The 12,112-nt window shown below is 55.2% G+C and overlaps 1 protein-coding gene and 1 long non-coding RNA gene across 2 annotated transcripts in view; one reads left to right on the top strand and one right to left on the bottom strand.

Moving 5' to 3' along the window:
- HNRNPUL2 (heterogeneous nuclear ribonucleoprotein U like 2) overlaps positions 1–12,112 on the bottom strand; it is a 27,121-nt gene that overhangs the window by 1,536 nt on the left and 13,473 nt on the right. The window contains exons 7-9 of the mRNA XM_032441765.1: positions 4,148–4,350; positions 3,059–3,075; positions 2,828–2,830 (exon numbers count right to left, since the gene is read on the bottom strand). Of these exons, the coding sequence (XP_032297656.1) occupies positions 2,828–2,830; positions 3,059–3,075; positions 4,148–4,350 (223 nt within the window). The remainder of the gene's footprint in view (positions 1–2,827; positions 2,831–3,058; positions 3,076–4,147; positions 4,351–12,112) is intronic.
- LOC116652665 lies at positions 8,936–11,131 on the top strand. Its single transcript, XR_004305803.1, has 2 exons — positions 8,936–8,986; positions 10,836–11,131. It is a non-coding gene; the product is annotated as an uncharacterized LOC116652665 (long non-coding RNA).

Here is a 12,112-nt window from a genome sequence, read left to right as displayed (position 1 = left end):
CCACGGGTTTTGAGTCGCCTGGGTATGCAAAAGGCGGATTTGGGGGTCACAATAAGGAGGATTTGGAGGGCAAAATCCCCAATGTAGGGTCATTTAGGGGTAAGGGGTGGGGGATGGTGAGATTTTGGGGTAAAAAAAGGGGATTTTTGGGGTAAAAAACGGGGGACTATGGGGGTGTGAAACTCCCCTAACTAGGCATAGGATGAAGGTGAGAAACCGGGGGATCTGATGAGTTGAAAAAAATGGAGTCTTGGGGAGTTTTAGTAAAAAAAGGGGATTTTGGTCCAGGGTAAACAATATAAAGGGGATTTACTGGGGGCAAAAATCCACCTATGTAGCAACAGACGAGTGAAGGAGGGGGAACATGATAGAAGAATTTGAGGCAAGGGTGAAAAGAGAGAGAGATTATGAGGAGTTGATAAAAAAGGGGTATCATTGGGTTTGAACAATCCTATGTAAAGGCAATAGGGAGCGAGCAGCAGGACGAATAGAAGGGATTATTGGGTGAAAAAAAAAGATTTTGGCGGAGTAAAAAAAGGGAATTGGGTGAAAAATAACCAGGGGAGATTTTGGGAGGTAGGAAATCCCTATCTGTAGGCAATGGGTGCTAAGGGAGCAGGAGGAACGACTTCACATGGGGAGTGAAAAAATGGGATTTTGCGGCGGCAAAAAAGGGCGATTTTGAGGGAGCGTTAAAAAAAACAAGTGGGAGTATTTATGGCATTGCCTGACCTCCCGTATTGTACTGCTGTATAGTACATCACAAGTATCTGTTTGTTGGATTCATACGCGCGGCCAATAGAACGTCGCTCGTATCTTCCCAAGTAACTAGTCGGTTAGAATACAGGTAACCCTGGAGATTTGGGGGTATTTAATAAAAAAAGAGGATTCTTTGGTGCGTTTTAGTTTTTTTAAATAGATGGCATGAAGGGTTTAAAGGGGGGATTTTTGGGGCTTGAAAAAAAGGGGAATTTTGAGGCGTTTATTACCCGCGGTTTCCAGGTGGCCAAGGTACTTGCTGCTGCCCGTAGATACGGTTGTCGTAACACGCGGCGTTGGACCGCACAATGGGGCAGAGAAATTGGGGTGTGAATGAGGAGGAATTGGCAAGTTAGAAAGGTGGGGGGATGATGGCATCGAAAATGCTGAGCCGGGACAAACACCCAGATGGCATCAAATGGAAGGGGGAATGGCCCAAACCAAAATGACGAGGGGAAGGGCCCCAAAAATGGCAGGACGGGACAATGAGCCCCAGAGAATCCCTACTAGAGGCCAACAAGCGAGGACATAGGGTGACCCCATATTGAACGATGGTCCTAAGACCCCATAATTCAAGGCCCAGCGCCACCCGCCATAGACACCAAGACCCAACACAACCACAATATTAGAGAGACCCCCTTCCCTAAACCACACCCAACCCACCCCAACCACAAACACCCCCCCACCCCAACCCAACACTCAAAAAAGACCACACACAACAAGCAACCCGCTTATTGAGGCTCCAAAACCGCCAAACCGCCCACAAACACCACAACATATCAAGGCCACCCACCCACCCGCCCTAGGGGAGCACACAGCGGACCCCCATATTGAGGCCCAAGCCCCCCATATCAAGGCCCACCCCCCCTATGAGTACACAGGACCCCCATATTGAGGTCCAAGCCCCGGTTCAAGCGGCCCAGCAAAACAAGCCACCCACCCCCCACCCAATACAGCACAACAGGAACACCACCAGCAGACCCATAACTTCGAGGCCAAGCCCCTACTATATCTCACCATCCTCCCAAAAATAATCTACACCCGACTTCCAATTCTCCCCCCCAATCTCACCCCTCCCAGTATCGCAACTCACACCCATCCCTCCATCCATTAGAGGTCCAAGCCCCCATATTGAGGCCCAAGAGCGCCCATATTGAGGTGTTCCAAGCCCCCCCTATGAAGCCCACCCCCTTGAGTTACACAGGAACCCCCGGACCAGTCATTGAGGTCCAAGACACCCCCATACTGAGGTCCAGCCCGCCCATCAATCACAGGTCCAGACCCCCCATATCAAAGGCCCAGCTCCCCGCATAAGCACCAGGACCAAACCATATGGGAGGTCTCAACCATAGCCCCAATATGAAAGCACACAGGCCCCCCATACTGAGGTCCTCACCCCCCCCCAGAGTTCAAAGTCCCACCCCAAAGCAACCCCCCATTACCAATTGAGCACCCAGGCACCCCCATGATTGAGGCCCAAGCCCCCCCATATGAAGAGGCAGCCCGCCCGCCCATAAAGCACCACAGAAGACCCACTATTGACCAAGGGTTCCGACCCCCGCAGATCAGCACATGTCCAACCCCCACCCCCCTGCGCCCAAGGTGGAATAGCAACAAGCAGGACCCCCCAATATTCGAGGCCCAAGCGCCCGCCCCAAAAAAATAAATATGCGAACGGAATTTTCAACCCCCTCCCACTTATTGCAGGCCCAAAAGCCCCCCATATTGGAGGTCCAAGCCCCCCATATTCCTCACCCCATATCCCCCCCCCCCCATACATTGAGGGGCAACCCCCCCATATCAAGGCCCACCGACAACCAGCTCCCCCATAAGAACCAAGGACCCCCGGATTTCACCCCCCCCCCCATATTTAGCACACAGACCCCCAAATTTCACACCCAGGGACCCAGTAATTGACGGCTCCACCCCCCCACCTATTGAGGCCCAATCCCCACCATATCAAGTCCACCCCCCTATCGAGCACCAGCGAACCCCAATGACGTCCAACCCCCCCTCAATGAGAGAACAGACCCCGATAATTGCGGCCCAACGCCACCCCATACTGAACGGTCTAAACCCCCTATATTGAGGGTCCAACGCCAGCCATATTTAAGGCCGCCCCCCTATTGACGTACAAACAGACCCCCCAGTATTGAGCCAAAGCCCCCACATTAGCGAAGCCAATCAACCCATATTGAGGCCCAAGCCCCCACATATCCAAGCCCAAGCCCCTAACGCACCCAGGACCCCATATCTCACCCCATCCCCCATATCTCACCCCATGCCCCCCATATTTCACATCCAAGCCCCCTATATCTCACCCCCCCCCCATTATCTTCACACCAACAAGCCCCCCCATAGCTCCCCAATCCCCACCTATTGAAGATCCAGCCCCCCATATCAAGGACCCAGCTCCCCATAAGCACACAGACCCCGTATTAACCCACATCAAGGCTATAACCTCCTATGAGCGACTACAGGCACCCAAAGTGAGGTCCAAGCCCAATTATGGAGCCCACCCCTATGGCAACACACGGACCCCCCTCTGAATACCACAGGCACCCCCATATTAGTCCAAGCCCCCATGCGTACACAGACCATACTGGAGGTCCAACCCACCACCTATAGCACCAGCCCCCCACTATTGGAGCACCAAAAACCCCACTAATATGCGAAGGACCAGACCAGCCAATAAAGACATAATAGGACCCTGTATTAACCCCATCATCCGTACCCAATCCCCCCCTAGTCTCAACCCCATGCCCCCCATATGTCACAACAGCACCGTTATCTCCCCCATCCCCCCCCATATATGACCGTCACGCCCCCTATGAGCCACTCTGGCAACCTCCAAATCCCCCCCAGCGGCAAGACACAGGACCCCCATATTGAAGGTCCAAGCCCCCCTATCTCACCCCAGCCCCCCCATAATTTTGACACCGCAAGCCCCCATACTCTCATCCCCCCACCATTGAGGACCCAAGCCCCCCATCTCACACGCCAGCCCCCCCCTAAGCCCAGGGACCCCATCCTTGAGGACCCAAGCCCCCCATGATTTTCACCCCCCCCCACATAATTTCGCACCAGGACCCCCATATTGAGGTCCAACCCCCCCATATCAAGGCCCAGCCCACCCATATTGAGGCTCAAGCCCCCTATGAACACACAGGACCCCCATATTAAGGTCCAAGCCCCCCATGAGCACACAGGACCCCCATATCTCACCCCATACCCCCCATATTGAGGTCCAAGCTCCCCCTATGAGCACATAGGCCCCCTATCTCACCCCATCCCCATATCTCCACCCATAACCCCCATATCTTTCCACCACCCAACCCCCAGATCCCCCCATCATCTAACCGTCCTATCCTGGCCGCCGGTTTGCCACAGGTTCTGCTGTTGCGGTTGTTTGCGGTTGTTAGCAGGCGGATTGCCTCGTTCATGGTGAGCAGAAGTCCTGGCGTATTCTTTGTATTTCGTGACCAAGGGCTGAGCCTCCTCCTTGGGCAGCTCCCCGTAATGAACCTCGTCCAGGTACTCGCTCTTCTCCGGCAGGGAGTAATTGGCTGCAATGGAATAAAGGGGGAGAAGAAAGAGGGGTTATGGGGGGTATGGGCTGAGAGAGGGGTGGGGGGCAGTTAAGGGGGTCTTAATGGGTCTGGGGGGCAGTTGAGGGGTCCTAAAGGGGTTGAGGGGCGTTGAAGGGGTCTTAAAGGGGTTCTAGGGGCTGAGAGAGGGGTTGGGGGCAGCTATAGGGGGTCGCTAAAGGGGCTGGGGGCGCCTATAGGGGAGAGGATAAGGTTGGGGCAGGTGGTTAAGGGTCTAAGGGGTTAGGGGGGCTGGAAGAGGGTTGGGGGGCAGTGTATAGGGGGTCGTAAAGGGGTTAGGGCTGGAGAGGGGTTGGGGGGTTGAGGAGGGTCGTATGGGGTTGGGGGGCAGTGTATAGGGGTCTTAAAGGCGGGCATTGGGGGCGATGGGGGTCTTAAGGGGTGGTTTAGGGGGTCGGTTATGGGGACTGCAAGGAGCGAGGTTGGGGGGACTCCCAGAGGGGATCGGATTAAGGTGGGTTGGGGGGCAGTATAGGGAGTCCTAAAGGGGTTGGGGGGCTGAGAGAGGGGTTGGGGGGCAGTATAGGGGGTCCTAAAGGGGCTGGGGGGCTCCCAGAGGGGATAAGGTGAAGTTGGGGGGTAGTTGAGGGGGTCTTAAAGGGGTTGGGGGGCTCCCAGAGGGGATACAGTGAGGTTGGGGGTGGTTAAGGGGGTCCTAAAGGGGTTGGGGGGCAGTTGAGGACCCATTTCTGGGTCACTAAGCACCATTTCTAGGCCCCTTAAGTGTCATTTTGGGCCCCCAAATCCCATTTCCAAGCCCCCCAAGTGCCATTTTGGGCCCCCAAATCCCATTTCCAGGCCCCCAAATCCCATTTCTGGACCCCTTAAGTGCCATTTTGGGTCCCTAAATCCCATTTCTAGCCCCCAAATCCCATTTCCAGGCCTCCCAAACCCCATTTCTGGGCCCTCAAGTGCCATTTCCAGGCCCCCAAACCCCATTTCCAGGCCCCCAAACCCCATTTCTGTGCCCCCAAATCCCATTTCCAGGCCCCCCAAGTGCCACTTCTGGGTCCCTAAGCACCATTTTGGGTCCCCAAGCCCCATTTCTGTGTATCTAACCTCAATTTTGGGCCCCCAAATCCCATTTCTGGCCCCCAAATCCCATTTCCAGGCCCCCCAAGTGCCATTTCTGGGTCCCCCAAGTGTCATTTTGGGCCATTTTGGGCCCCCAAATCCCATTTCCAGGCCCCCCAAACCCCATTTCTGGGCCCCTAAGTGTCATTTTGGGACCCCAAATCCCATTTCTGGGCCCCTTGAGTGCCATTTTAGGTCCCCAAATCCCATTTCCAGGCCCCATAAGTGCCACTTCTGGACCCCTACCCACCATTTTGGGCCCCCAAATCCCATTTCCAGGCCCCCAAATACCATTTCTGGACCCCTTAAGTGCCATTTTGGGTCTCTAAATCCCATTTCTGGGCCCCCAAATCCCATTTCCAACCCCCAAATCCCATTTCTAGGCCCCCAAATCCCATTTCTGGACCCCAAATCCCATTTTCAGGCCCCCAAATCCCATTTCTGGGTCCCCCAAGTGTCATTTTGGGCCATTTTGGGCCCCCAAATCCCATTTCCAGGCCCCCAAATCCCATTTCTGGACTCCTAAGCACCATTTTGGGCCCCCAAATCCCATTTCCAGACCCCCCAAATCCCATTTCCAACCCCCAAACCCCATTTCCAGGCCCCCAAATCCCATTTCCAAGCCCCCCAAGTGCCATTTCGGGTCCCCAAATCCCATTTCCAGGCCCCCAAACCCCATTTCTGGCCCCCAAACCCCATTTCCAGGCCCCCAAGTGCCATTTTGGGTCCCCAAATCCCATTTCCGACCCCCCTAAGCTCCATTTTGGGACCCCAAATCCCATTTCCAGGCCCCCAAATCCCATTTCTGTGTATCTAAGCTCCATTTTGGGACCCCAAATCCCATTTCTAGGCCCCCAAATCCCATTTTTGACCCCCCAAATCCCATTTCTGGGTCCCTAACCACCATTTTGGGACCCCAAATCCCATTTCTGGGACCCAAATCCCATTTCTGGGCCCCCAAATCCCATTTCCAGGCCCCCCAAATCCCATTTCCAGGCCTCCAAATCCCATTTCCAGCCCCCCAAATCCCATTTCCAGGCCTCCAAATCCCATTTCGGCTTGGTGGGGGCTATGGGGGGGGTCCTGGGGGGCACTGGGGGGGTTGGGGGGTCTTGGTGGGGGGGGAGGGGGAGGGTCCCTTTTCGGGGTCCTGGGGGGGAAGAGGGGAAGGGGCGGGCGGGGGGGAAAGGGGGCTTTTGGGGGGGGGCTCCTGGTGGGGCACTGGGGGGATGGGGGTCCTTTTGGGGGGGGCCTTGGGGGGTCAGGGAGGGTCCTGAGGTGCGGGAGGTGGGTGGGAGGGGGGGGGAGGGTACTTTGGGGGGGCTGGGTGGGGGGCATTTAGGGGCGGGGTCCTGGGGGGGGGATGGAAGGGGAGCGGTCCTGGGTGGGGGGTGAGGAGGGGGGAAGGGGAAGGTCCTGGGGGGTGGGAGCATTTTGGGGGGGGAAGGGTCCTGGGGTGGGGAGGAGGGGAGGGGGAGAAGGGGAGGGTCTGAGGGGTGGGGGGCATTTGCGGGGGGGTCCTTGGAGGGTCCTGAGGGGGTTTGAGGGAGGGGGGGGGGGGTGTTTTTGGGGGGAAAGGGAGGTCCTGAAGGGGGGAGGAGGGGAAGGGGAGGGTCCTTTGGGGGGGAAAGGGGGGGTCCTTGTGGGGGGGGAGGTCCTGGTGGGGATGAGGGGGTGCCTGGTGGGTGTTTTGTGGGTGGGGAGTTTAATATAGATGAGTTTATGGGCTGGAGAATGAAGATGGGGGGGGTAAATTGGGTGAAAACAGTGCAGATTGGTTGTGCAAGCAACACCTTTAACCCCCACCCCCCCCCATTATTTGAAACCCAGGACTGAGGCCAGTGACGCGAGAGGTGGGAACTTTCCTTCTCTAAGAACGGGGAAGGGTTGGGGGTCGCGTTCCGGATCCCAAAGGAATCACTTGGGGGGCGGGCGCTGCTGCCCCACGTGCTGTGTAAAGGCTGCGCCGTACAGCTCAACTTTGGGCAGAACGAAGCTCTGTGCCCCCCCGTCCACCGCGGATACGTCTTCATTTCAATTGCGTGCCCCCTCGAAACTAAAGGGTCCGGACCCCACCGGCACCCACTGAGCCTGCCAGCAGTGTGAGGTATGGGGGGATATGGGGGGGATATGGGGTTGGGGGTGTAAAGGGGGTACATATGGGGTAGTAGGTATGGGGGAGTACAAAGGGGGGGTTACTGGTGGGAAGTAAAAGGGGGTAATGGGGTTTAAGGGGGGAATGGATTGCGGGGTTAGGTAAAGGGGGGATGGTGGTATGGGTGGTGGGGAGACGTAAGGGGGCGACCCCCACTGGAGTAAAGGGCTATGGTGGTATGAGGGGAGTTAAAGGGGGGTTTATGGGGGGCTATGGGAGTTTAAAGGGGGTATGGGGGGAGTAAAGGGGGGTACGTATGGGGGAGTAAAAAGGGTTATATGTTCGTTTAAAGGGGGTTATAAGGGGGGTTATGGGGGTAGTTATAGTAAAGGGGTATGGCGGGAGTATTGAGGTAAAGGGGAGTATGGGGTTAGGAGGGGTTTCAGGGGGGTGGTAAAAAGGGGTATATTTGGGGTATGGGCGGGTTAGTAAAGACGGGGTTAGGGGGATTTAAGAGGGGAATGGGTATGGGATATGGGGGCGGGGCAATGGAGTTGTTTGGAGGAGGGAATGGGTGTGGGGGGTAGTAAAGGGGGGTATGGGCTGGTCATGGGGTATGTAAAATGGAGGTATGGTGTATGGGGTGGTAAAGGGAGGGTATGGGGGTTTGGGGTGGGTAAAGGGGTTGGTAAGGGATAATGGGGTATGGGGTGGTTATGGGTAAAGTAAAAGGTACTGGGTGGTATGGGGTAGTAAAGGGGGTATGGGGTGGTATGGTGTGGTATGGGGGTATTAGAAGGGGGTATGGGGTAGTAAAGGGGGATATGTGTAGTTAAAGGGAGATGGGGGGTATGGGGGTGATAAAGGGGCGTACATGGGAGTGGGGGTATGGGGGTTGGGAGGGGAATAGGGGAAATGGGGTTGGGGGCGGGAAATGGCGGGGTGGTAAAGGGTAGTAATGGGGGATTATTGCGCGTGGGAATGGGGGGTATGGGGGTAGTAAAGGGGGGTATGGGGGTAGTTAAGGGGTAAGTAAAGGGGGGTATGGGGGATATGGGGTTGATTAAAAGGGGAGTATATGGGGGTAATCGAAGCGGTGGTATGGGGTTAGTAAAAGGCGGGTATGGGGGGATTAATGGGGGGAGTGGGGGATTTTGGGGTATTGGGGTGGGAATGGGGTTATTGGGGGGCAGAAAGAGGGAGAGGAAATTGGGGGCTTGGGTGGGGCTGGGGGGCTGTGGGGTGATGGGTCTGCTCCTTAGGTGATATGAGGCCAATTATTTGGGTGGGGTCTCCTTTCATTATGCCCCCCCCCCCCCCCATTAAGGTGCTGTGATGGTTGGGGCTGCGGCTCTGCGAAGACTCCAATGGCTCAGAAACACAGACGCAGAGAATCAGGGACAAAGTTACAAACATCCTGGGGACCGAGGTTGGTGCTCACCAAATGAGGGTAAAATTCACCCCAAAATCAAAAACTGCCCCCCCCCCCAACAATCAACCAGACACCCCAAAAAACATCTTTTTCCTCGATTAAATCCCTTCTTTTTGGGTGTTTTTGGGGTCCCAAGGTGGGATAGCTGGGCACTAAGAGCTGCCCTCCCTATAGCATCAATACACCCCCATATGACCCCCATAATAAACCCTTTAGCTCCCCCAAGGCCCCCCAAAATGACTGATTGAGAACCCCCCCCAAGAAGACCCCAACCCATTCATTCCCTCCTAAATCCCCTATTTTTCCTCCTAAATCCCCACTTTTTGGTGGTTTTTGAGAGGTCCCAAGGTGGGAATTAGTTGGGCCACGGAGAAGAAGCAGGGAGCTGCCCTATAGCCACAAATTACACCCCCATAGACCCCAAAAATTGACCCCCATAAAAGACCCTCAAAATGACCCCTAGGACCCCCCTAGATGCCCTCTAAAAGACCCCCAACCCATCATTTTCCTCCTAAATCCCCTATTTTGGGGCATTTTTGGGGTCTTGAAGTGGGATAGCTGGGCACTAAGAGCAGGGAGCTGCCCTATAGCCACAAATACACCCCCATATTAGACCCCATAATAACCCTCAGCTCCCCCAAAGACCCCCATAGTGACCCCCAGCCCCTCATTTTCCTCCTAAATTCCCCCTGTTTTTTGGGGTATTTGGGGGTCCTGGACACTGAAGAGCAGCGGAGCTGCTGCATCCAGTGCCTTAAGCAGCCCTATAGCCACAAACACCCCCATAGACCCCCATAATACCCTCAGCTCCCCCAGACCCCTCATAGTGACCCCAGACCATCATTTTCCTCCCTAAATTCCCCGTTTTGGGTCAGACGAGGGGGTCCCGAAGTGGAAGAGCTGGACGCCAAGAGCAAGGACCTGCTGATCCAGCAGGCTGCCCAAGTGGCCTTAGCAGCCCTTATAGCTCACAAATACAGTCCCATTAAGAACCCCATAATAACCCTTAGATCCCCACAAAGCCCCCCAAAATGACCCTGAGACCCCCGCAGAGACCCCCACCCATCATTTTCCTCCCTAAAATCCCCTATTTTGGGGTATTTTTGGGGTCCCAAGGTGGGATAGTTGGGCACTAAAGAACAGGGAGCTGCCCTATAGGCACAAATGCACCCCCATAGACCCCAAAAATGACCCCCAAAGCCCCCCAAAATGACCCTGAGACCCCCCCAGAGCCCCCCAGCCCATCATTTTCCTCCTAAATCCCCTATTTTGGGGCATTTTGGGGGTCCCAAGGTGGGATAGCTGGGCACTAAGAGAGAAAGCTGCCCTATAGCACAAAATACACCCCCATAAGACCCCATAAAATGGACCCCCTTAAAGGCCCCCCCAAAATTGACCCTGAGACCCCTCCAAGACCTCAACCATCATGCTTTTTCCTCCTAAATCCCTCTTTTTCCTCCTAAATCCCCTGTTTTTGGGTCATCTTGGGGGTCCTGCACTAAGAGCAGGGAGCTGCTGATCCAGTTCCCTTAGCCAGCCCTATAGCCAAAATACACCCCCATAGACCCCCATAATAACCCTTAGCTCCCCCCATTGAGACCACCCCCATAATTTGACCCCCCAGCCCCTCATTTTTCCTCCTTAAAATCCCCTGTTTGGGTCCAGCGAGGGGTCCCTAAGTGGGAAGAGCTGGAACGCCAAGAGGCAAGGACCTGCTGATCCAGCAGGGCTGCCCAGTGGCCTTAGCAGCCCTATAGCCACAAATACACCCCCATAGACCCCCATAATAACCCTAGCTCCCCCCAAAGACCCCCATAATGACCCCCAGCCCCTCATTTTCCTCCTAAATCCCCTGTTTTTGGGTCAGACGAGGGGTCCCGAAGTGGAAGAGCTGGACGCCAAGAGCAAGGACCTGCTGATCCAGCAGGCTGCCCAGTGCCTTAGCAGCCCTATAGCCACAAATACACCCCCATAGACGCCCATAATAACCCTTAGCTCTCCCCAAAGACCCCCATAATGACCCCCAGCCCCTCTTTTTCCTCCTAAATCCCCTATTTTGGGGCATTTTGGGTCATCTTGGGGGTCCTGGACACTAAGAGCAGGGAGCTGCTGATCCAGTGCCTTAGCAGCCCTATAGCCACAAATACACCCCCATTAGACCCCCATTAATAAACCCTCAGGCTCCCCAAAGACCTCCCATAATGAACCCCCAGCCCCTTCATTTTCCTCCTAAATCCCCTGTTTTTGGGTCGACGAGGCGGTCCCGAAGTATGGAAGAGCGGAACGCCAAAGAGGGCAAGGACCTGCTGATCCAAGCAGGCTTGCCCAGTTGGCCTTAGCAAGCTGGTTTCAGATCGCTCCCAGAACCAAGAGGAACTTCATCCTCGACCAGGTAAAACCCCATTCAGATCAATGGGGCTTCAAGCTCACTCCTAGCCCTTTTCGATTGTTTTTTGACGTTTTTGGCCTTTTTTACCCCGTTTTTTGGCAGTGTAACGTGTATAACTCCGGGCAGAGGCGCAAGCTTTTGGCCTTTAAGGGGTTCTGCCGTAAGGTTGTGGTGGTGGGCCCAAATGAGGACGATTGGAAAGAAGAGGTTGGAGGCATTGCGTAAAGAGGCCGAAGGAGCGGGAGATGTACCCGAGAGGTTCTGGTTGATGCTGGGGAGATTGAAAGGTGGGAGGGTGGGAAAGGGGCCTGGGAGAAAATGGGATTTAGGGCCTGGGCAATGGGGTTTGTGGGCCTGCGGAAATGGATTTGGGTGCCCAAAAATGGCCCAAAATGACCAACATTGGGGACCCAGAAATGGGATTGGGAAGGGCCTGTGAAAATGGTTTGGGGGCCTGAAATGGGATTTGGGGGCCTGGAAAGGGCCTGAAATGGGATTGGGGATTTGGGGACCAAAAAGACACTTAGGGGCCCAGAATGGGATTTTGGGGGCCTGGAAATGGGATTTGGGCGCCCAGGAAATGGATTTGGGGGCCCTGGAAATGGGATTTGGGGCCCCTGAAATGGGATTTGGGGGCTGGAAATGGATATGGAAGGCCTGGAAATGGGATTTGGGCTTGGAAATGGGATTGGAGGGCCTGAAATGGGATTTGGGGGGCCTGGAAATGGGATTTGGGGGGCCCAGAAATGGATTTG

The sequence above is a fragment of the Coturnix japonica genome, unplaced genomic scaffold, assembly GCF_001577835.2.
Source record: "Coturnix japonica isolate 7356 unplaced genomic scaffold, Coturnix japonica 2.1 chrUnrandom548, whole genome shotgun sequence".
Classification (NCBI taxonomy): domain Eukaryota; kingdom Metazoa; phylum Chordata; class Aves; order Galliformes; family Phasianidae; genus Coturnix; species Coturnix japonica.
Note: the sequence above shows the minus strand (reverse complement) of the source record. Positions and strands in the feature narration are given on the sequence as shown.